Source organism: Amblyraja radiata, chromosome 9 (assembly GCF_010909765.2).
Source record: "Amblyraja radiata isolate CabotCenter1 chromosome 9, sAmbRad1.1.pri, whole genome shotgun sequence".
Taxonomy (NCBI): Eukaryota; Metazoa; Chordata; class Chondrichthyes; order Rajiformes; family Rajidae; genus Amblyraja; species Amblyraja radiata.
This window is the reverse complement of record NC_045964.1, coordinates 9,087,654-9,112,744: the sequence shown is the minus strand read 5'-3', so window position 1 is coordinate 9,112,744 and position 25,091 is coordinate 9,087,654. Positions and strand designations below refer to the sequence as shown.

The 25,091-nt window shown below is 45.5% G+C and overlaps 1 protein-coding gene across 1 annotated transcript in view; it reads left to right on the top strand.

Moving 5' to 3' along the window:
• Window positions 1–25,091, top strand: part of LOC116976742 — a 415,857-nt gene that overhangs the window by 4,568 nt on the left and 386,198 nt on the right. The window contains exons 2-4 of the mRNA XM_033026631.1: window positions 1,837–2,263; window positions 14,444–14,629; window positions 15,339–15,503. Of these exons, the coding sequence (XP_032882522.1) occupies window positions 1,854–2,263; window positions 14,444–14,629; window positions 15,339–15,503 (761 nt within the window). The 5' untranslated portion in view covers window positions 1,837–1,853. The remainder of the gene's footprint in view (window positions 1–1,836; window positions 2,264–14,443; window positions 14,630–15,338; window positions 15,504–25,091) is intronic.

The window sequence follows — 25,091 nt, the reverse complement described above, 5'->3', positions numbered from 1 at the left end:
TGGAAATGAAATTAAATGACATTGCCATGAGTTGTTTGGCCTGCTGCCCTGCCTGTGCTTGAAACTGCAATGCTTTATTAGGTCTGACTGTGTTTGGAAGGAATAATGCTTTATAGACAATAGACACCACCATTCAATGTGATCATGGCTGATCATCCCAATCAGTACCCCGTTCCTGCCTTCTCCCCATATCCCCTGACCCCGCTATTTTTAAGAGCCCTATCTAGCTCTCTTGAAAGCATCCAGAGAACCCACCTCCACTGCCCTCTGAGGCAGAGAATTCCACAGATTCACCACTCTCTGAGAAAAGGTGTTTCCTTGTCTCCATTCTAAATGGCTTACTCCTTATTCTTAATCTGTGGCCCCTGGTTCTGGACTCCCCCAACATCGGGAACATGTTTCCTGCCTCTAGCGTCTCCAAACCCTTAACAATTTTATGTTTCAATGAGATATCCTCTCATCCTTCTAAACTCCAGAGTGTACAAGCCCAGCTGCTCCATTCTCCCAGCATGTGACAGTCCCCCATCCCGGGAATTAACCTTGTAAACCTGCACTCCCTCAATAGCAAGAATGTCCTTCCTCAAATTAGGGGACCAAAACTACACAATACTCCAGGGGTGGTCTCACTAGGGTTCTGTACAACTGCAGAAGGACCTCTTTGCTCCTATATTAGATTCCTCTTGTTATAAAGGCATTATTAGGTTCGACTGTGTTTAGTCCAAAAGTTGCGTTCATTTTGTGACTTCCGCTTAGCGGACAGGTCGCGCTGATTGAGTAATTTCCGGTGAGTGCAGAGGTCGCACTGATTGCTCAATTTCAGGTAAGTGCAGAGGTCACGCTGATTGCGGAAGTTCCGCTGACTGCGGAAGCCCCACAGTGGAGAGGCCGCGCTCAGCCGTGTGAGTAGATTCAAGAAAGTTTACGGTCATATATATGGTGTGAGTCTGTGTGTGAGGTGGAGGGTGTGTGTGTGAATTCAATAAATAACAAATAGTACAAATAATAGCACCACCGGAAACTAGGAGCAGCACCTCATATTCCGCTTGGGCAGCCTGCATCCCAGTGGCCTGAACATTGACCTCCAATTTCCGGTAGCCCTTGCTGTCTCTTCCCCTTCTCAGCTCTCCCTCTGGCCCCTCTTCCTTTCTTCTTTGCGCGCCCCCCCCCCCCCCCCCCCCCCCCCCCCCCCCCCCCCCCCCCCCCCCCCACCCTGTATCTGTCTGAAGAAGGGTTTCGGCCCGAAACGTTGCCGATTTCATTCGCTCTATAGATGCTGCCGCACCCAGCTGAGTTTCTCCAGCATTTTTGTCTACCTAGTACAAATAATATAGTCTTTTGCAGTTCAGAGCTTATTCGTTATGTTTAATAGCCTGATGGATGTCAGGAAGAAGCTGGTCCTGAATGTGGATGTCACAGTTTTCAGTTTACACAAGTCGGGCATGACTCCAGAAGCCGGGCATAAGTCAGTAAGTCCGGAAGCCGTGAGTGAGTCCAGGGGTTGCGAGTCAGTCTGTCAGTCCAGAGGCCGTGAATAAGTCAGTCAGTACAGAGGCAGTGAGTCAGTCCAGAGGCCACTCACCGCCCCCCTCCCCCACCTTAAGACGCTGCTCTCCGCCTGGCTGTAGGATGCTCCCCCCACCTGCCCCCTACTGAAGCCGCCCCCATCCCCTGCTGCAGGACACCCCCATCCCACATCAGCACACGACAGCCCCCGCCTGAAGCCATCCCCTCCCTCGGCTGCAGGACGTTTTCCACCCCCACCCTAACAGCCCCTGCCTCAAAAAAATGTCTTCCACAAATTCTTCAGTGTTCATTAACAACTGAAATTGTCTTTAGGCTGCTTTTTCGACATCATGCCAGGAAAACAGAGAAAAAGTGCTGCAGGATGGTCAAGGCAGCGTGCAGTGGAACACCGAGAAGCAACAAGAATCAGAAGGGAACGAGAGACGCAAGAAGAAACATCTCAACGTCTCGCAGATGACCGAGAAGGAAGAAGAAGAAGAAGAAGAAAAGATGAAGAGGCGCAACCAAAAAAATCTAAACATTTTGAGGAACAACAAGAAAGAACGCAAAGCACAAGGGATGAAGAGATGCCACGAAGAAGAAGTGAGCGCCTCAAGGATCGACAAAAAAGAACGCAAAGAAAGGATGAAGAGACGCAACCAAATAGAACTGAATGTATCAATGATCAACAACAAAGACCACAAAGCAGTAGGGATGAAGACACACCACAAATACTGAACTGCCAGCCCACCAGAGATGAGTAAGTGAACTGCCAGCCCACCAGCCATGACTCACTGAACAGAGAGTCCAAGAATCCATTCAGTCCACCCTCTCCCCCTTCTCTCTCACAGTCTGTCACCTGTTTTGGGCATCATTTCTGGCAGTGCCTCAGTGACTGAGTTGCCAGCCCAAGAATCCATTATGCCCACAATGTCCATACTAGCCCTCTGGAAACCAGCCCCATCGATCCACAACACCAATGCTAGTGCTCCAGAACATCCCCCCCCCCCCCCCCCCCCTTACTGGCCAGCAATATTCGAATTGGTGTTGGGGGACGAGCCCTCCTTTGTGAAGCTGGGACCCAAAGGGTCCCACTTAGTCGTGTGTGTTGGTGTGTGTTTTTGTGTGTGTCTTTTTGTGTGTGTCTCCATCATCATCCCCAAAGCCCCACACGATAGCGCTGCATTTTTGCCCCCCCCTTACCATTGTCCTGTGATGTAAAAGAAACAAGTTTTGTTCAGATTGATGTTATATTTTACAAGTTATTGACATTCTAAACTTTACAAAAAAACTTTTTAAACCTCTTTTCCACTTGCCCTGCCCGTCAGCAGCGTTCCACGTCAAAATGGGATCACGAATCTCCTTTACATAAAAAAAATCGCGATTATCAAAACCCCCCCCCCCCCCCCCCCCCGTTTTATTCAATTTCTTCCATTTTGATTCACAATGACGTCACAATGGGATCCTGAATCTCATTTACATAGAAAATCGTGGTTTTCAAAAAATCAATTTATTCATTTTTCCGTTTTCATTAACAGCAAACATTGTGTTTAGATTATTTTAAATGAAAAATGCGATTTTCATTGCGAATTTCATTGAAAATTGTGATTTTCGGGGTGGGGTGGGATAGGGAGAGTTTTCATTTAAAAAATATATGCAATTTTCATTGGGGGTGCGATAGGGGGGAGTGGGGGAGCAGGGGGATAGAGGGAGAGGGAGGGGAAAGTGGGGAGGTTAGGAGGAAGACTGGGAGATGAGGTTGGATAGAGGGAAAGGAGGTAAGGAGTGGGGGATAGAGAGAGAGGAAGGCAGTGGGGGAGGTGAGGGCGTGGGATAATGGGGAGGTGAGTAGTGGGGTGCAAGGAGATGAAGGGAGAGGTGGGGTATGGAGGGGAGAGGGGTTATGGAGGGAGGGAGTGACTGAAGATAGGGGAAAGGAGAGTGAGGGAGGGTGAGGGAGTGCTGGGGATGAGGGGGAATGGAGGAGGATAGAGGTAGGAAGAGGGATGGCGAGGCGCAGTTGGGGGAAGGTTTCCGTGACTCGCGTCACAACAGGGATCTCTGGCGTTACAACGGGAACCCGTCAGCCACGCCTGCGCAGTTCAGGGAGAGTTGCCTTTGACGATTTTCAAATCGCCATTTTTATCTCATACTTCCGTGTATACTTGCCTGGCCTCACAATAGGGACCCTAAGTGTCCACAGGTAAGTTTTGTTCTATTTTGCAGAGTAATTTGCGGGTCATCTATTCGCTTTATAAACTTTAATTTACTTTCTACCTTCAAATGGCATGTTTGAACTCGGCTATCGCGCCTGCTCAGTGCTCCCCAATTCCCGGGCCAGTCAGCCATGCCTGCGCAGTTGGGGGAGGGTTGCTGTGCCCGGTATCCGTGCCTGCGTAGTTTGCGTTTTCAAATTGCCATTTTGAACTGATATTTCCGTGTGTACTTGACTGGCGTCACGGTGAGGACCCACTTGCCAGGCCCGTCTGCCGTGCCTGCGCAGTTGGGGGTGGGTTGCCGGATGGCGCCTTTTTCAGATAGCCATTTTTAACTCGTACTTACGTGTGTACTTGACTGGCCTCACAACGGGGACCCAACTGGTCAACGGGTTAGATGATTTTAATTTTTAATTATAAAATAAACATCACCATTTTCTTCTAATACTTCATGGTTCATAAATAAATTAAATTGTGTTTATAAAGGACCGAATGGGTCCACGGTTCGATGGTTGCTGGGCCAGGATTGCCATTTTGACTGAAAATCGCCTCGTGTATAGCGGTGTCAATAGTCCGAAAAATTAAAAAAATTAGATTAATGTGAATTAGTGAGTGATGACATGCAGGCATGGTGGATCTTTCCATGTTGGAACCTCTGCAACACATCCTCTATCCGGATGGCCGTTAAAGATAATTCCTGTTCTGATGCACAGAGCATTGAGGTGCAATTATACATGAAAAGTGATGATAGACAATTCTAGAGCAACTCAGCGGGACAGGAAGCATCCATGAAGAGAACCAATGGGTTGCGTTTCAGGTCGAGACCCTTCTTCAGACTGCAGTTCTATATTCTATGTTCTATCTTTTATGTTCAATGAATTTACCACTAATCATAACACTGATTCTTGTGCCTGAAATCGGGTCAGTCTGAGGAAGGATCAGTCTGAAAAACGGTCTCGACCCGAAATGCCACCCATTCCTGCTCTCCAGAGATGCTGAATGACCCATGAATGGCCGGCTTGGCCATGCCCTGCAACACTGACCAGTATATCGCCTGACCGACCCACTTTGTCTGCTCTTCCCTGAATCGCTGCCTGTGGTTGGGGATGCTGTTCTTGCTCTGAGCCTGTGGGAGATGCAATGGGCTGTTTCTACAGCCTGGGGCCTGACTGTCCATTTGACATTGAAGACCCAGCGTAGGGTAATAAATAACACTAGTCGGGCATCCTGCGAGCACAGTGACGGGGGCGGCACAGTGGAGCGGCTGGTAGAACTGCTACCTCACAGAGCCAGACACCCTGGTTCCATCCTGACCTCCAGTTTTGTCTGTGTGTGGAGTTTGTGCGTTCTCCCTGTGACCATCTAGGTTCCCTCCGGGTGTTCTGGTTTCCTCCCACGTCTCAAAGATGTACAGGTTTGTAGGTTAATTGCCCCATGGAGTGGGTGAGAAAGTGGGATAACAACTTGTGTGAATGGGTGGTCGCTGGTTGGCACGGACTCGGTGGATCGAAGGGCCTGTTTCCATAATTTCACTAAACTCTCAATCAGCATAGCTAAGATTTTGGGAATAAGATCTATAAATGCTCAGATATAGACTTGACAAATTAGACCTGAACCCGAATACCTCTGAGATCCAAGGTCAATCTCAGAAGGTAGATGGGAGGTCGGGACTGCAAAGTAATTCGCTTAATAAACTTTAATGAACTTTATACTGTGAACGGGAGAAGTTTCAACGCGGCAGTCGCGCCTACGCAGTGAATTCCCACTTGCCGGGCCCGTCAGCTGCAATTACCAACAGAAAAATATAGCCGTAATATAGTATGGACCCCCAGAGACCTCCGAACCAGCTAAATGGCCACCAGCTGCCCCCATCATTGTAGCCATGCATCTGGCTCCCAATTTTCCTGATTTTATTAACTTCCTGGGATCAGCTAGGTTGGTAATGTTAGAGGACATACCGGGGACATAGGTGCAGCATTCCTATCCTATTATAGCACAGGTCCCTTTTTCTGCTAGAATAAAATCTAAGGCCATACGATTCTGCTGGGCTATGGTGCGGATTGCAACCCTCGGCTGTCATGGATGAGAGAGCCACCTTTGTATTGACTAAGGCGTCTGCAGTTTCATTAGGTAGTTTCTCCATTGCAGAGGCCATATTAATCAATTCCCGTAAGGTGCGGGCTGTCCCATAAAGTGGGAATGCGATCATCCAGAACGCTCTGATTCAGATATACTTCGCTTGACCCTTATGGGGGTAGACAATTCCGTTAGATGTTGCATAGCTCACATGTGAGGGACAACAAAAGGCCAGAAAACAACATTCCCTCCAGTTGTGGTTTGGGCTGGTTAACTTTTCCCAGTTCTCCTCATCCCAAGGTGTCATACCTGTCACTTCTGCGGCGAGGAAGAGGCCGTGTTTCATTTGTACATGCAGTGTAAGAGGTTGCAGCCCCTGTTTGACTATCTGAAGGGGCTGTTCCTCAAGTTTTGGCTACATTTTAGCCCCACACTCCTGATATTTGGGCACCAGGTACAGAGGGGGGAAGGTCGGGAGGGGGTAGGTCTTCCTGTCCCTCTGCTCCTGGGCCTGGCCAAAATGCTCATTCGCAGGTCGAGGCAGCGGTTAGTCGATGGCCGCACCGGGGTTGACTGCCTGTCCGTTTTCTGGGCCTCCGTCCGTGCCCGCGTGTCCCTGGAGCGGGAACACGCAGTGTCCACGGGTACTTTGGAGACCTTCCGAAAACTTTGTCGAGTGTTTGTTAATATAGTTGGTGTTAATTTGATGATCGTTTGTTGTAAACTGTTAACATAGCGGTCTTTGATTATGTTAATACTCTATGTTGATTTTTATTTCTTTGAATAAAAGTATTTGTATTAAAAAAAAAAAGTGGCACACGAGGCAACCATGGATATGTCCAGGATCTGCTTACAAAATACGTTCCATTTATTGGACACAGCGGGCCCCCATAACTAACTTTGGTGCAGGTGCAGTTCCCTAAGTATACCCCATTGCCTCCTTTGCTACAGTAAAGATGGTGTTAACTGGGCTGTGGGGGCGATCTGCTAGTTTAAGCTGTGGTATTTCCCAAACCCTACTTTTCATCCTGGCGTAAAAGGGGGCATATACCATCCTTTAAACATGGGTTAGTCCAACGTATCAGATATATAATAACGAATAACAAAAATGGCAAGAAAACTTCAAGTCAAGTCATAATGTGCAATATTTCTCAGTATAGTGTTGTGGCAGTAACAAATATTGGCTATGGGGGCTGTGTGTTCAGTGTGGAGTTCAGAGTGGTGATGGCCTTGGTGGTGATTAACAACTATGTTAATGTTGTGGTGTGTGATTTGATGGACTTGTAATGCTTTCCTGAGGGCAGAAGGACAAACAAGTGATGTGCAGGATGAGATGAGGGGAATGCGTGTGTGGGGGGGGGGGGGAAGGGGAGTGTGTGTGTGGGGGGTAGGGGAGTGGGTGTGTGTGGGGGGGGGGGGGACTGTGAGGGGGGAGGGGACTGTGGGGGAAGGGGACTGTGTGTGTGTGGGGGGGGGGGAGGGGAGTGTGTGTGTGGGGGGGGGAGGGGAGTGTGTGTGTGGGGGGGAGGGGAGTGTGAGTGTTTGGGGGGGGGTGCCTGTGCAGTTGGGGGCTATGGGTGAGTGGTGGATTATTGCTTTGGGGGAACGGGTTGCGTTGGAGGAATTGGTACATCACAATGGAATCTAATTTACATTACTTTGGAGGAGGTTTTTCTTTGGGGGGTGGAATAGGGGAGAGGTTTCATTTCCAGAACTTTCCTTGGGGGCGGGTGGGATGTGGGGGAAGTCAGCGGAGTTGTACTTCGTGGTCAGTATCTGTTATACCATTGTTATGACTCTGGAATGACCACAAGTACACGCATTTAGGGAACCAGAGTGCCCTGCCCATATTACGTCATTCCCACATATACATGTTGCTACGCGGGCAAACAAAGTAGCCCTTGTTAGGGCTCTCACTTAACTTTTTTTTCCCTGTTGCCAGCCGGGAAACCGTGGCAGCTTTTTAGGTTGCCAAATGACAGTTTAGGTGGTCATTTAAGGCGGTTTGCATGTCGTGTGTGATAATGTGCTCGGACGAAGTGCGTAGTTACCAGTAGGAATTATGCTCAATGAAGCATTCACATATTATTTCTGCTTCAAATAAAGTCACAAACTAAACATAGTCACCAATCAAGACATGATATATACCACAATGACATGCAGCAAAATTATAATACAGTATCTCAACTCTTTTTACACATTTCGTTGTCTCTGTACTGTACACTGACAATGACAATTAAAGCTGAATCTGAATCTGACATTGCAATTAATGCTATTTCTAATAGTTCTTTCCACTTCCAAACAAAAATGTGGTTTGATTATTCAGCGTATGATCAACCTGTGTCAATAAATCCTAGACCATGGTAACATATATGCTTAACCATGCACACTACAGATTGATGCAAGCGTGTTTTCTGTGAAGGACTGAAAATTACCATGACATGGCCATAGCATGGGTCGTTATTGCTATTGGTATAGAAACACTCTCGCTTCCCACATAATTTATCCATAACAAAATATACAGGTTGTAAGGAAATTTCTAAAGGCATTTTATGATAATAGCTGTTAAAACCGACTATACCCATCTGACAGGTTAAACATTACACTAACGGACAAGAGATGGTCAAAGGATATAACTGCAGCAAATGTTCTTTTGGTAATATGTTTAAAGGTGTCAAAACGCCACATTACCGGGCATTCAGATTAGATGTACGTGTTGTGAACAGCAATGAAGATACCCAGTTTGTAGGCAACGGATTTAAAAATATATATTTATAAATGCTGTTTCCATCATTCCCACTTAAGAATTAACGTTAAAATTTCAACTGAAATATCTCCTGACCAAATTTGTGATGTATATGACCGACTGTAGAAGTAAAAGCTGGATAAATCCAACGTATAGTTGTGAATGTTGCTCATTAAAAAACTACAGTACTGATACTCCATATTAAGAGCATTGATTTGCCGTTAAAATGAATTATGTAATAACGTGTCAACGGTAGCAGTGACAATTGAACACTGCGGTTTTAATGTTTCACATGTTCACAATTTAATTAATCCATCTTTATGGACTAAAACAAATAATAACATTGGGAATTAAAACACATTTGATTGCATTCCGTTATCAAACATAGTTAATGTTCGCTTTGAAGACATTTCCAGCATAATAGTGTCGGGGGGGGGGGGGTGGTTTGTGAATCAGTGTGTGGTATATAGATGGCGGGAGGGGGGGGGTGGGGGGTTGAGAAGGAAATCGGTGCGGAATGGATGGATTGAGGCAGGTGAATTCGTACGTGTTGGTTGAAGTATGTAAAATTGTGAGGGGAGAGCACTGGGGATGTCAGTGGTGTTGAATGGGGGGGATCAGTACGGGATGGATGAGGTAAATCAGTACAGGATGAATGGGAGGGATCAGTACAGGATGAATGGGGGTAGACAAAAATGCTGGAGAAACTCAGCGGGTGTGGCAGCATCTATGGAGGGAAGGAGTTAGGCAATGTTTCAGATCGAGACCCTTCTTCAGACTGTTCAAGAGGAATGGGTGGAACAGCGCAGGATGGATGGGGGGGGGGAATCAGCGCAGGATGGACGGGGGAGTTCAGTACAGTATGGATCGGAGGGTCTATGCAGAATGAATGAGGGAATCAGTACAGGATGAATGAGGGAATCAGTACAGGATGAATGAGGGAATCGGTACAGGATGAATGGGGGGGGGGGGATCAGTAAAAGATGAATGGGGAGATCACTACAGGATAGATGGGATCGGTGCAGGGTAAATGGAGGGTGGGTCAGTACGTGATGAATGGGGGGGTCGGTGCAGGAAGAATGGGGGAGCAGTGCAGGATGGATGGGGGATCAGTGTGGGATGGATGGGGAGTGGCAGGAGAATCAATGCGAGGTGGATAGGATGATCAGCGCAGGATGAATAGATGGGGAGGGGAGCACAGGGGATGTCAGTGAGGACTGAATAGAGGCGGGAATGGGGATCAGTGCAGGATGGAGAGGAGGGGTCTCGTGGTGGGGGTGGGTGGAGGGGGCGTACGGGAGAGGGGGGCGTACGGGAGAGGGGGGGCGTACGAGTGAGGGGGAGGTGGGGAGGAAGGAAGGTCAGCGCTCCTCGGACAACATCGCCCCGCTGCCTTGGCCGTCCCTGTCCACCGTCAAGTGCCGCTGCCAAAGGGGGAGGCAGTTGGGATCTCCTCGCCACCGCCTCCCCTCCTCCGCCAGCCAACAGCAAGGTGCGGGGCCGAGCGGTGCTGCTCAAAGATCCTACGTCTATAGGATCTTTGGTGCAGCTGCTTCAGACGGCGGAAGGAGCCCTCCCCCTTCCTCCCTCCTCCCAGCCTCGGCGTGCAGGAGGGTTTGTTTTGAAAGCGGTTTTTGGCAGTGGCAGGCAGCGGCCGCTATCAGGGCGGGCGGGGTGCAGGAGGAGGAGGTGGAGCTGCTGTCGCGGCCGCTGCAGATGCTGTGCGGGGCACGTCATTCACTCCGACCCTTCGTCACCACGCACCTAATATCTTTGCCCCGCAATACAGCCGCCACCGACACGAAACGTCATATTCCTTTTCTCCAGAGATGCTGCCTGACCCGCTGAGCTACTCCAGTTTTTTGTGTCTATCTTCGGAATAAACCAGTATCTACCTGTGCTAAGCCGGGCGAAATGACTCGTCGTTTAGGCTAATCGGAGGCACTTTGGGTGCTCATTGGCACCCGGGCAACCGTTAATATCGAGCCATGCTTGTGATATAACAAAGTAGTCTTGCAATATAACAACATCCCCCTTGTCTTACATAAAATAAAAAAATATGCTTAACAAACAAAACTCTACACACAATTGCTTTTTATAAACACCAAAATTCTTCAATATTAATGATTATCAACAGTAAGGTGCAGGTTTCTTACTAATGGCCCTGTCCCACGGTACGAGTTCATTCCAAGAGCTCTCCCGAGTTTTAAAAATAATCAAGCTCGTGGTAAGCACGGAGAATGAACGTAGCGGGCACGTTGGAGCTCGGGGACGTCTCTTAGCGGCTCATAATGCTAACGGCAGGTACTAGGGAAGACTCGCTAACGGCAGGTAAGCTCGGGAAGGCTCGTGAAGATTTTTCAACATGTTGAAAAATGTCCATGAGAGCCCCGAGTACTGACGAGCGGCCATTACAGTAAATCTCTGATTTCAAATCGGGGCAAACTCGGGAGAGCTCTTGGAGTGAACTCGTACCGTGGGACAGGGCCATAACAAGTCCTGAACTTGTCACTGTATTCTCCAATAGCATTATGTGCCGGTCGTTCCTCCTCTTTATATTTGGTCTCAGTTATGTTGCTGCCGAGTGATGCATTGGGGACCAAAACCTGGTTCCTCCAGTGGAGGAACATCCCTCAACTGCACTCAATTCCGTCTTAATCTATTTCCATTTGGCATTTCAATGATGTAAGATCTTCATTGGGGTTTGTCACAGATCGTTCTCACTTCTGCTGGTATCCAGACATGAGTTGCTTGATCCAGAACCCGGACCTTCTGTCCAATGTGTAATGGTTTCAAGTCTTGTCTCTTCACCGAATAGTCAAAATGTGCCTTCTTTCGCTGCTTGCGCTCTTCAAGTCGCTCAAAGTTCCTCTGCCTTTGGTATGTGCTGTCCGTGTCAAGGTTAGTGGGTAGAGGTGTCCAAATCTGTCTTCCAAACATCTCTACTGGTGACGGTAACTTGGAATCTATCGGTGTAGGACGAAAGTTGAGTAAAGCTGCTGCTACACTCTGTTCCGTTGTCAAGGACTTCTTAATGACGGATTTCACCGTTCGTACCATTCTCTCAACAAGTCCATTTGACTGAGGGTACCTAGGTGAGGATGTCGTTTGGGTGATTCCCCATTGCTTGCACATGAACTTGAACGGTTCTCCAACAAATTGCGGGCCGTTGTCGCAGATGATTTCCGTCGGTGCTCCTAGGAGGCCAAATGTTGCAGTCACCATATTAGCAGCCATGGCACTCGCTGTGCTTGTCAGCTTATGCACCACTGGAAATTTGGAATGGTAATCTACCATAACAAGATATTAATAGCATGTTGTCAAGTTCAAAGGTATCCATTGCTATTTTGGTCCAAGGTGTGACTGGTATCTCAAGTGGTATGAGTGTTTCCCTCGTTTGCTCTGGCACTGACTACACCGTCGTACAAGGTCATCAATGTGACTGTCCATGTTGGGCCAATAGACCCATTTGTCTTGCTAGAAATCTTGTCTTTTCGATGCCCTAGTGGCCAACATGAAGTTGATGCAGGATATCCTGTCTCATCGACTCAGGAATGATTACTTGCCTTCCTTTGAACATGGCCCCATTTGACATGCCCAATTCGTCTCGAAAAGGCCAGTAGGGCCGTAGATCAGCAGGTATCTCCTGTATGGTCGCCGGCCATCTGGAATGAATATACTGCATGACCATATGCAGTATAGGTCATGACAAGTTTCTGTCTGCAGCTCCTCTTTTTTAGTTTGCCGAAGTGAATCAAGTTGATGTCTCGTGTGTCTTCGTTGTCGAAGAAGATGCTCTCAACATGTACATCAAGATCTATGCTCTGTCTTCTGCGGGTTGGGCAGTCTGCTGAGAGTCAGCAACGATCATCTCTGCCCCAGGTCTGTGCTCTATGGTGAAGTTGTATCCTTGCACCTTGATGAGCATCCGCTGCAGTCGGGGTGGGGCACATGTGAGTAGTTTGCCGCAGATAGTGACAAGAGGCTTGTGATCTATCAGCACTTTAAAATCTCGCCCAAATAGGTGCTTACATGTGTGGTGGCCCTGTCGATATGCATTCCTGGCATTCTTTACTGAGCTGGAAATCATCCATTTTTCTAGGGCTTTCTTTTTTCTGTTTCTTTCTAGGACTAAATCACACAAACCGCTGCCACCAAGTTGTACTTCGTGGTCCGGTATCTGTTCTACCGTTGTTATGACTCTGGAATTACCACAAGTACACGTATTTAGGGGTTTGAGGCTGAGCATAAATCAAGGCTCTGTTTATTTCACGACCAACTGAAACCAGTGTGCCCTGCCCATATTACGTCATTCCCACATATGCATGTTGTTACGCGGGAAAAAAAAGTAGTCTTTGTGATATAACAAAGTAGTCCTTGCAATATCACAACAAGCGCTGAAGTGTCTCCCCCCCCCCCCCCCCCCCCCCCCCCCCCCCCATCATAGGGGAGAGGTTTCATTTCCAGAACTTTTCTTGTGGAGGGGTGGGATGGGGAGGGAGAGGGAGTGCATGAGCTGCGCCTGCGCAATAGTGGGCTCTGGGTGATTGGTGGAATATTGCGTTGGGGGAACGGATTACGTTGGGGGAATGGGTACATCACAATGGAATCTCATTTGGGAACAAATCTGGGATCGCTAATCTAATTTATCAAACCAAAGTTTCTTGGGAGGAGGATTTTTATTGTGGGGGGTGGAATAGGGGAGAGGTTTCATTTACTGAAAAAATGAAACCTTTTTTAGGACTTTTTTAGGGGGGGATAGGAGGTGGGAGGGGGAGGATAGTTGGGGAGGGGGTGAGGGGAATGGAGGGGGAGAGGAAGATGCGGATGGGAGGGGGTTTAGGGGAGGCTGGGTGAGGGGAGAGGTAGGGAGGGGGGTTTAGGGGAGTGAGGGTGGGGGGGGAGGAGGGAGAGATGGGAGAGTGGGGAAGCATGGGGAGAGAGTTCGGGGGAGGGGGAGAGGGTTAGGGAGATGGGTAGGGGGAAGGAGGGGGTTAGGGGGAGGGGGAGAGGGTTAGGGAGATGGGTAAGGGAAGAGTGTGGAGATGCAGGGAGGGGGAGAGGGAGTGGGTGGAGAGAGAGGGGGGGAGGGGCGGGAGATGAGGGTGGTGTGGGGGAGGAGTGGGGGTGAAGGGGAGGAGTGAGTGGGGAAGGGGGAAGGAGGTAGTGGGGGAGGAGGGAGTGGGGCAGGAGGAGAGGATGGGGGAAGAGAGGGGGAGGGAGAGGGCGGACCTGAACTCGGCGAGCGGGCGGCTCGGATGGGGCCAACTGCGAAAGGGCAATGAGCCTCGGCAGCTCTCTGGCCCTCGTGTCTGCGTGTTTTGAAGAACGTGGCCGGGGACGATGACGTAACGTGACTCATAGAAAACTGCGCATGCGCGTTGACAGCAGCTGCATTAATCCAGAGTGTGGGGGGGGGGGGGGGGCCACGAGCAAAGGCATGTGAATTCAGCAACTCGGCAACAAAATATGTCAGTTTGGTGATAATTTTTAGTAAAAAAACTCGTGAAATAATTAACCAAATTTTTGAAATCATAAGGGAACTTTCTGCCAGAATATGTAAAAATGTCACCGTTATTGTAACGTCATCAGCTTTGCAGCGGTCAGATTAAAAAAAAAAAAAAGGTCAGATTGGGCAATAATTTTAATTAAAAGTTGGGGAAATAATTGACCAAATGTACAGAGGAGTGGATTTCTAAAATCACAAGGAAAATCTCTACTGAAAGATGAAAATTGTCCCCGTTTCGGCGTCTGGTTTTTGAGGAGATGCATTTCACAGGCAAAATGACACACAAAGACACACACGGATAGCTAATACTTCCGTGTTCATTAATAGATTAAATTGTGTTTAGAAGTTTATAAATATCTATATCCTGGTAAATATCTATGACTTTTTTTACAGCATGCCAGGGAGGAGAAAACGGTGTGGAACATGGTCAAGTGTCGACATCAAGAGACGTCGAGAAACATCAAGGATAAGAAGGGAACAAGAGACTGAACAAGAAAAAAATGAACGTATCAAGGATCAACGAGAAAGAGCGCAAAACACAAGGAATAAAACTCTACGCGAAAGAGAGCAACACAGAATGTATGTTCCCTAAATACAACCATAACGGTATACGAAAGCGCACCCATTTTGGGACGCCTTACACACCATTCGCCTGCGGTGTGCAGTATCAAGTTTTATATTTTAAAAGTAATCACTTTATAAAGTTTATGAACATTATACTGTGAATGGGATGAGTTTCATTGTAGCAGTCACGCCTGCGCAGTGCGGTCCCATTTGCTGGGCCCATCAGCTGCGCCTGTGCATTGCGCTCCCACTTGCCGGGCCTGTCTGCCGTTCCTGCGCTGTTGGAGCATTGCCGGGTCCGATGTCCGCGTGTGCGCAGTTGGGGGAGGGTTGCCAGGCCCAGCGCCATTTTCAGTTAGCCATTTTGATCTAATACTTCTGTGTGTACTTGACTGGTGTCACAATGCGGACACAACGGGATGTGGCAGTTGTGCCTGCGCAGTGCGATCCCACTTGCCGGGTCCGTCAGCCGTGCCTGCGCAGTTGAGGGAGGGTTGCCGGGCTCGTTATCAGCGCGTGTGGAATTTGAAATAACTGAACGTCTCGAAGATCTCCGAGAAAAATTGTTCCTGAAATACAGCCAAAACGTTTTAGACTTTTAATCATAAACAAATATCGTCACTTTCATCGTCATCTAATATTTCCGTGTACATTAATAGGTGAAATTGTGTTTAGTGTATCTAAACAAAATATCTACATCCTGATAAATATGTATCTCTTGCAGCATGCCAAGAAGAGGGATAAAACGAAATGCAGGATTGACAAGGAAGGACGCAATGAGACATCAAGTTTCAGAAAAGACCAGAAGGGAGCAAGAGAGGCAACAAATAAGAGCTGAACGTCTCAGGGATCAACGAGAAAGAATGCGACACATAAGTAATGAAGAGAGGTAAAAAGAAAGAACTGAACGTCTAGAGGATTTCCGAGAAAGAATGTTCCCTAAATACAGCCAAGGGTAGGTGTGTGGGGGGGAGGGACTCCACTCAACGGCACCACGCAGCACCCCCAGACACCACTCAGTGGCCTCCCCAACTCCACTCAGCGGCCTCCCCGACTCCACTAATACTTCTGTGTGTACTTGACAGGCGCCACAACGGGAACCCAACGGGTCCACGGGTCGTCTATTTGGTGATAAAAATTTGTTTTCACAAAACATATGTGCTATTTGGAAAATGACGCTCTCTTGCTGCATTGCACTTTGTATGCATTGAAGTCAGTGAAGGTTCTTCATGCTTTTGTATTTCAAATCATTTGGGGAATATAGCTTGGGTTAAACGGGGGGTTAAGAATTAAATATACTGCATGGCTCAATTATACCCACCATGATAGAATCATTTTCCATGCATTGAAATTTATTTTATTTAAAAATATATATTTTTATTAGAAGCAATGTACAGTCGTATAAACCGTGGCATATAACATAATACATTTTGTGTACAACTTCTTGTTTTAAGTTTAACAATAGAAAAATAACAGAAGCAAGAAAAGAAGAAAATAGAAAAGATTAAGGAAAGTAGTGATGTGTAAGCCCCAGAAGTTAACAATTAGTAGTTTGTGGATAGATAGAGAGAAAGAGCCCATAAAGATGTAGAAAAAAAGAGAAGACCAGAAAGGAAAAAAAAAAAAAAAAAAAAATAGGGGGGAAAAAAAACAGAACAGAAAAGAATAGGAATATACCTACTTCATATCTTTCCACACCCCTCACCCAGTTCTGAAACGGTTAATTTCCAGAGTTATGTTGCACCATATTATACTTGTAATAAATCGATGAAAGGAGACCATATCTTTAAGAATTGTTCTGATTTTCCTGCTAGGACGAATTGAAATTTAATTCATTTGTGCCTGTTCTTTTATTTGTAAATTGCAAATAAGAAGCATTTTGAACCTGTTTAGAACTGTTGATATCCATTTCCCATTGCAGTTGGTGTCCATTTCTCAATCACAAGTACTCTCACCGACAAGAGTTCAGTTTAGTCTGAAGAAGGGTCTTTACCCAAAACGTCACCCATTCCTTCTCTCCAGAGTTCTGCCTGTCCTGCTGAGTTACTCCAGCATTTTGTGTCTATCTTCAATTTCAGAGTTAAATAAAAAAACAGAGTGCTGGAGGAGTTGGATTAGGAGTTTTGATTAGGAGTTGTTTCAGGCCAGGGTTCTTCTTCAATTGGAAGGAACTGCAGATCAGGCATGATATTCTACCAATTTAAATCGGAATTCTGATTTATTTTGTTTTCCTATTTGTCAATTTTTTGTTGCCCGATTATTTGGCGGCCAATCAACCGCTGTCTCTAGCGGGGTTGTGTCCAATCACCGACCAGCTTCCCTTAAAAATCCAGTCCAATCAACAAACTGGTCTCCTCCCGCCCAATCAGCCTCTGTCTCCAAGGGCATTGTGTCCAATCGCATTATGTGCCGGTCACTTGGCGGTCACTACGAGGGGCGATGCGGCCAATCACCGGGCAGCTTCCTTTACTGAAGCAGAAGATGGCTGCAGCCAACACTTTTTCTCTGCAGTTTACACATAGTGCTAGGCAAACAGACATTTCAGGTAACATTATCTGTAAGGATTTTTTTAGCTGTACGAAGTCGTTTATTTCATGAAATATTTATCTTTTGGGGTTTTTTTTACTAGTTAAGTAGTGGAAAAATTCTAAGCTTCTGTTATAAACTACCAGCAGAAAGCTTGGGAATCACTTTCAATTTATTGAAAATGCAAGAGCCCCCTAACCGGCCTCCTGGATCCCCGGCCCATGATTCCTACTTTGTTTCTGGAGGTGAATATCATGCCTGTAGGATTTGTTTCAGGCCAGGGTTCTTCTTCATTAGGAAGGAACTGCAGATGCAGTTGTCTTTACAAACACTAAATGATTCCGGGAATGCTGAGGGGAGAGAGAGAGAGAGAGAGAGAGAGAGAGACATTTAGACAAATGCAAGAAAGCAGCTAAGACACAATAAACTGAATTGCAAATACACAACAAACAAGTAATGCATTCCTGTACTCTTACATGGGTATGAACGCACATCAAAAGTTTTTCCCAGCAAAATGACACCGTGTAAAAATATTGATTTCCTCAGCAAGATACTGATTTTCAGGTACTAGAATACTGAAATGCTCTGACAAAACTTGGCAGCTCTGAGGACTGAGGGTTGTGGTGGAAGGGCATTTTTTACATAGAGAGTGGTTGGTGGCTGCCTCGTCTGTCCGCTATAAAATCCGTTATGAAAAGGTCCCCGTTAAAACGAGGGATACTCTGACAATAAAATACCTTTGTAGTCAGGAAGTCATGTTGCTAGTTTACAGGACTCTGGTTGAACCACAGTTGGAGTGTTGTGGTCACCCCATTACAGAGAGGGTGGAGAAGAGGTTAACCTGAATAATTAGAGGGTATTCAGTATAAGGTGAGGTTGGGGAAAAGCTAATTGTTTTCCCTGGAGCAATGGAGGCTGAGGGCAGACCTGAAAGGAGTTTCTAAAACTGAGAGACATAGATAGGGTAGACAGTCAGAACCTTTTTAGCCCAGTGTGGAAATGCAACACTAGAGGGCATTGGTTTTGGTGATAGGGCCAAAATTGAAAGGAGATATGCAGGGCTTTTTTTAACAAGAGAATGTTTTTTTTTAGTCAGAGGGTGGTGAATCTGGATTTTTTTGCCACAGTAAGGCTGTGGAGGCCAAGTCATTGTATATAATTAAGGCATGGGATAGAAAGATTCTTGATTAGTCCAGGTGTCAGAGGTTATGGGAAGAAAGCAGGAGAATGGGAATAGGAGGGATAGATCGATCAGCCATGATTGAATGGCAGAGTAGACTTGATGGGTCAAATGGCCTAACTCTGTTCCTATCACTTACGATTTTATGGTAGGTGCTTGGAATATGATGGTGGAGGTGGTGTTTGAGGTAGATACGATGATGGAATTAAATAAACATTTGGATAGGCATATGAATGTGTGGAGTGATGTGGTTCATATGCAGGCAGAGGAGGTTAGTTTAACTTGGCATGTTTGGCATGGACATTGTGAGCCAAAGGGTCCGTTCCCGTGCAGTACTGCTCTATGTTCTGTGAGTCTGCATCAACCAGTTGTTAACACCAATCTTACATTGATCCCATTTTGTATTCTCTCCACATTCTCATCAGCTTCTCCCATATTCTACCACTGGTCCCACTCATCCTTACAATAGGGGCAACTTACAGTGGTCAATTAACTACCAACTTGCACTTTTTTGAAATGTGAGAGGAAGAGTATCCTGAGGAAACTAAACTGTCGCAGGGAGAATGTGCAAACTCAGTACACATGGGCAACAAGGTCATGGTTGAAACTGGAGCTCATCTACTGAAAACTAGTAATACTGTTGCCATTGTATTTTTACATGTCCATGAGAAATTTGCTATTTCTTGAATTAAACAAAGCTGTAAACAAACCCAGTTCATTATCAATGTGATCAACAGCAGCTAACATTCAGTCACCCTTCCAACATTGCATCTTCTGCTTACATTGACAAGTTATTCACTAGAACAACTTTAATCCAATTCTGGAATGGTACTTACTTATTAAACCAATGATCCCTACATGAAGAGCAAGTAGATTCTGGAAGTCTGAAATATGAACAAGAAATACTCAAAGCTTAGCTGTGAAAGTAGATATTATTTCATGTTAATGTCATTTCATCAGAAATAGGGAAAGTTATAAAGCAAGTGTCGTTAAAGTTAGAGGTGGTGAAAATAAAGGCATTTCAGATAGAACTGTAATCAAGAGGGGATGAATTATACAAGTGGCAGTGGCTGAGAGAATGTGAAGGATTGTTAATTGCAGCTAATCTTTATGAGGGAATGTAAACAGAAGGAGGTGAATGAACACAAAGAGGAAAAAAAACCATGCAATGCAAGACATAAAAGTTGCAGATGCTAAAAATGCTCAGTCTGGATATAAAATCAGGAACCATGGCATGTTGCTAACCCATTGTCAGAATGGGCCACACCTTTCCGATGAAGCAGAGATTCTCATACTGCTCATTTGGGCAGTGCAGTGTGGTCTCCTGTACAAACCAAACATAGATTGGGTGACAACTTTGCAGAATATCTTGGTTCAATCCAGTTGCCTGTAACTTTAATTGTCATATTTCCTAACATAGGACGTTACTTTATTTTCTGTCATCTGCCTCTCTCAAATGTTAATAAACTCCAGCATCCTGTGCGATCCACTGATTCTCGTGATCAGTGGGAAATTTTTGGATGTGGGATGAAACAAGACTGTAATTCACATGGTTGCAGGGAAAATGTGTATACTCAACACAGACACCACCAGAGATCAAAATTTAACCCAGGTTACTGGAGCTGTACGGCACCAGTATTAGCTATTGCTCATCGAAACACATATAGCTGTCAAGTGCTTTGCAATCTCGTTGTTGATGCAGTCATCAAGCGACCAATGCCTCCACCACTCCCAGCTGGCACCACCATTGCTTGCATCATTCTCTCAGTCTCCAATCTCTCTTAATCTCCAACTGTCCCATTTATTTAGAACATAAAACATCTTGGACTCCTAGTTTTTGTAATTCTTATGAAAGGTCATTGACCTAAAATGCCAGCTGTGCTTCTCAAATGAGATGTAGCATGACATGATGAGTAGTTCCAGCAATTTGTTTTTATTTTAAACGGATACGTAGTCTGGCTCAAATTGAAATAGTTCTGTGTCAGAAATAGTTGACAAATTTTAAGTGTAGCCTGGATTTTCGTCAGTGTATTTGTTTCTACTTGTACTGAAATATGCTTGAATGTTGTTGACTTGATTTCAAAAGGGCATTGGAAACACGGAATTGGATAAAAACAAGCTAACAATGTGACGTTAAAAGTATTTACGATTGAACAGTTTCCTTGTGTATGGTGTCATTCTGGGGATTAACATTTTGGCTAAAATATTGTAGCAGTTTGTGGCAATATAGGGAATACAAGTAGCTGGTCAGTTTTTATTTCTGTTATGCTTGCACACGGTATGCTTGAAAACTATGTTCATTTATTGTCACATACACCAATTGGTGTAGTGAAATTCGAGTTGCCATTGCAGCACATCAATAAGAATACAACATAACATTATAAAGAAATTTAACATAAACATAAAAACATCCCCCCACAATGGTTGCCACTGAGGGAAGGCACAAAGTCCAGTCCCCATCCCCTTGTCCACCCAAAGTCGGGCCTATTGAGGCCTCCGCAGTCGCCGCTACGGGGCCCGATGTTTCAGGCCCTTCTCGCCGGGTGATGGTGCTCCGAAGTCGGGAGAACCCTCTCAGCGGCTTGGGATGCCTGGAACGGCCACTTCCTTACCAGAGACCGCGGCATCCGAAGCAGACAGGCCGCGCTGGATGGAGCTCCACCGCTGGTGATCTCGGTGAGAGATCCCAGGCTCCCTGATGTTTAAGGTCAGCGCTGCCGCCTGCGGCTGGCCACTCCACAGTCCCGCAGCTCCGCTGTGTTCCAATCGGTAGACCCAGCACACGCTCCAGTGCGGTGACCCGGGCAAGGCATCGCCCACTCCGTGATAGCGCTCCAGCGCTGTGCCGGTGCCGAAGCCGCGGTTCTGTCCCCTCAGGAAAGGCCGTTCCTGACCCGATGGAAAGCCGCGAGGACGGGGCGAAGATGCTGCTCGGAGGAAAGCCGCCTCTACGCCCAGGTAGGGACTAGGAAATGCAGTTTCCCCCTTCTCTACCCCCCCCCCACCCCCCACATAGAAAGACTAGTCCTCCAAAAACCAGACACTATTAAACATACTAAAAATTAAAAAAGAAGCAAAAAAAACGGACAGCTGCAGGCAGGGCAGCCATACCCAACGGTATGATTATGCTTGTAAGATGTATAGATCAAGGAATAGGCTCCAGGCTACATTGTGGCCATCCAGATTCACATTTTGTTTGTATTCATCTCAATGTTCCTCTGAGATGATAATCATATTTTCTGTCTTATGTCACCCATCTCTGTCGGTTTTGTTGGTTGTCTGCTTTCTTGTTATTTTTCCTTCATCCATTTCATCCGTGTTCCTTTTGTATTGCATTGCAAGGTATTTAATTATTTTTCATCCAGTTGTATGTTTGATTGCTGTCATTTTTGGCTGTGAGATGTATTAATGAGGCAGCATTTTGAATGAGCTGTCGTTGCCCAGGCTCATTATTAAGGGTGTGAATAAAAGCAGAGAAAGAATTGAAATGTCCGGTCTGAAGAAAACAGTGAGAGAAAGGAATATTAGCCAGAATATTGGGAAGAGTAGAATAAGGAAGCTATGCGGCAGGGATAATGAAAGCAAAAAACACATTTTGGTGGAATTCTGTGGTCAGGCAGCATCTGTGGCAGTAATAGACAGCCAATGTTATGGGTTGGGACCCTTCAGAAGTTTGAAGAAGGGCCCTGACCCAAAATGTCATCTGTCCATTCCCTCCACAGGTTGATTTGAAAATTCCTCCAGCGCTTTGTATTTTGCTCAAAATTGCAGCACCTACATTTTCTTGTGTATCTTTGTTAATCAAAGGTTGGACAGTGGAGGATAAAAAGCTTTGGATGCACAAGGAAGAGGAGAAAATGTATGGTTTGGAGTTGAGAAAATGTGAAAGGCCTTTGGATTAGGTGCAGGGTAAGGTTGGGAACGACAGAATTTAACTGCAAGTTTTTAAATGCAGTATAATAGAGCAAGGAAACATAAAAAACAAATTGAATATGTATGAATTTGATAACTGGGATATCGTATCAGTTCAGTTCAGTTTTATTTGTCATATAGGTTAACACAGGGTCAACGGTACAATGAAATGTGTTTGACAAGACAACGGGCCACCTCAGCAATGATATTACAAGGATAAAAATAAGATAAAATAAGATAAGATAAAAGTGACATTGGTAGGTAAAAGACAATAATAAATAAAATAATTCCTTTTCATTCTCTTCTCACAATGACAAATTGGAGATACCATTAAGATACTTGAATATCATTGCCATCTAGTGACCATATTTTACATTGTGATAAACAGAATTTCATTTGGAAAATACTATAATTATTTCACTTCAATACAGTAAATGACATAAGCATAGAAAAATAATGGCATGACAAAGTTCAAGGGCTGAAAATGTGCATCAATTACAATATTTCACTTTTACTGAAGTATGAAACAAATGTTGGAAATTAGATCCACTAGTAAATGATGATATGATTGTAAAACATTTGGGTTTATGTTTGAAAGAGAAGAACACACAGAGAATCTTATCTCTTCATGCTCTTTAAAATAATAACGTTATAAGTAATTTCCAGAATTTTCGTGGTTTTATACCCAAAGGGGAGAATGGGGAAGAATCAAATTTATTTTAAGAGAGCTTGGGAATCAAATAAGTGGATTTAAAGATCCAATAGTCGTGGTCCATGTGGGTACCAATAACGTAGGTGTAACAAGGAACAAGGTTCTGTTGAAGAACTTTGAGCAGGTAGGGACTAAATTAAAAAGAAGAACCAAAATGGTAATAATCTCTGGATTGCTACCTGAGCCACGAACAAATTGGGATAGGGTTGAGAAGATTAAAGAGTTGAACGTGTGGCTCAAAGATTGGTGTGGAAGAAGTGGTTTGAATTCCTGGGACTTTGGCACCAGATTTGGAGAAGGCGGGAGCTGTTCTGACGGTACAGACTCCACTTGAACCAGCTGGAACCAGGGTCCTGGCAAACCGCATAACCAGGGCCATTGATGGGGCTTTAAACTAAATAGTGAAGGGGGTGGGGTCAACAAACTGGAAATGTATGGATGAAGTTAAAAGGAAAGAGAGTGCAGAAAGGGTCACTGAAGTCTCCAGAAAGTTTTAGAGGTAAGAGACTAAGGTCAGGTAAAATCTGGAATAATGTGAGAAGAGGGGTAGTGCATACTGAAATATAGGTGTTATATTTGAATGCAGGTAGTAAACGGAACAAAGTGGGTGAGCTTACCGGGCAGTTATAAATTCGTTAATACGATGTTGTGGGCATTATGGAGATGTGGCTGGAGCTGTGTGTTGAATATCCACAGTTACACGTCATATCGAAAAGACAGATGGGTGGCAGAAGGGTTGGGATAGCTCTGCTCGTAAGGAATGAAATTCGGTCCTTACCAAGTGACATAGGATCAGATAATGTAGAATCCTTGTAGGTAGAGCTGAGAAACTGCAAGGATAAAAAATTCCTGATGGGAGTTGTTTCCAGGCCCCCAATAAGTAGCCAGGATATAGGGCACAAATTATATCAAGAGATAGAATTGGCATGTAAGAAAAGTAATGCTACAGTGGTCAGGTGGGGTTTCAATATACAATATGGAAAAGAGAGGGAATTTGTAGAGTACCTACAAGATGGCTTCTTATAGCAGCTTGTATTTGAGCCAACCAGGGATTTGGTATTCTGTAATAAACCTGATTTGTTTAGGGAGTTTAATGTAAAGGAACCACTAGGAGGTAATGACGGTAAGATGATAAGATCTAACCTTCAATTTGAGGGAGAAGATGACTTTGGATGTGTCGATTGAGCAAAGGTGACTACCTAGGCATGAGGGAGGAGCTGGCTAAAGTTGATTGGAAAGGGACCGCAGCAAGAATGATGTAGGAACTGTGATGGAAGGAATTTCTGGGAATCATTTGGAAGATACAGGAACTTTTCATTCCAAAGAGGAAGATAGATTCTAAGGGGAGAATGCGGTGACCGTGGCTGACATGGGAAGTCAAATACAACATAAAATCAAAAGAAAAGGCATATAACATTGCAAAAAGTAATAGGAAGCAGGTGAATCTGGGAGCCTTTTTTATTAAAAAAAAAAGCAACAGCAGGTAATTAATAAGGCTATACGGGAGAAAGGATGACCCATGAAAGTAAGTTGGACAATAATGTAAAGGAGGATAGGAAAAGTATCTTCATATATATGGAGCAAGAATAAGTTAAGAGTGGACATTGAACCGCTGGAAAATGATGCTGGAGAAGTGATAATGGGGAATAAAGGAATGGCAGGTGAATTTAATATGTTTTTTTGCATCAGTCTTCACGGTGGAAGACACCAGTAGTGTGCCTTAAATTCAAGTGAGTTGGGGTGGAAGTTAGTGAGTGGCTATTACTAAGGAGAATGTTTGGGAAACTGAAAGATCTGAAGGTGGATAAGTCACCTCAAGTGGACAGTAGAAAAATACGTTCAGAGAGAAAGTAGCGGGGAGAGGAGGGGGTGAGTAAGGGGGAGGGGAGAGGTGGATGGAGGTAGAAGAGGAGGGGATGTAGGAGAGGGGAGGGGATGTAGGAGAGGGGGGAGGATAGGAGGGGTAGAGGTGAAGGGGGGAGGGGGAGTGGGTGGAGAGGGAGGGGGTAGCGAGGGAGGAGGGTAGGACAACTTGCTCTAATTGACCTTATTTGATTGTGCACGCCAGATCACGTGAAGGTTGCAATCTCCCACACCTGTCCCATTGTGATATCATATGTAAATGAGATCCATTGTGATTAGACATC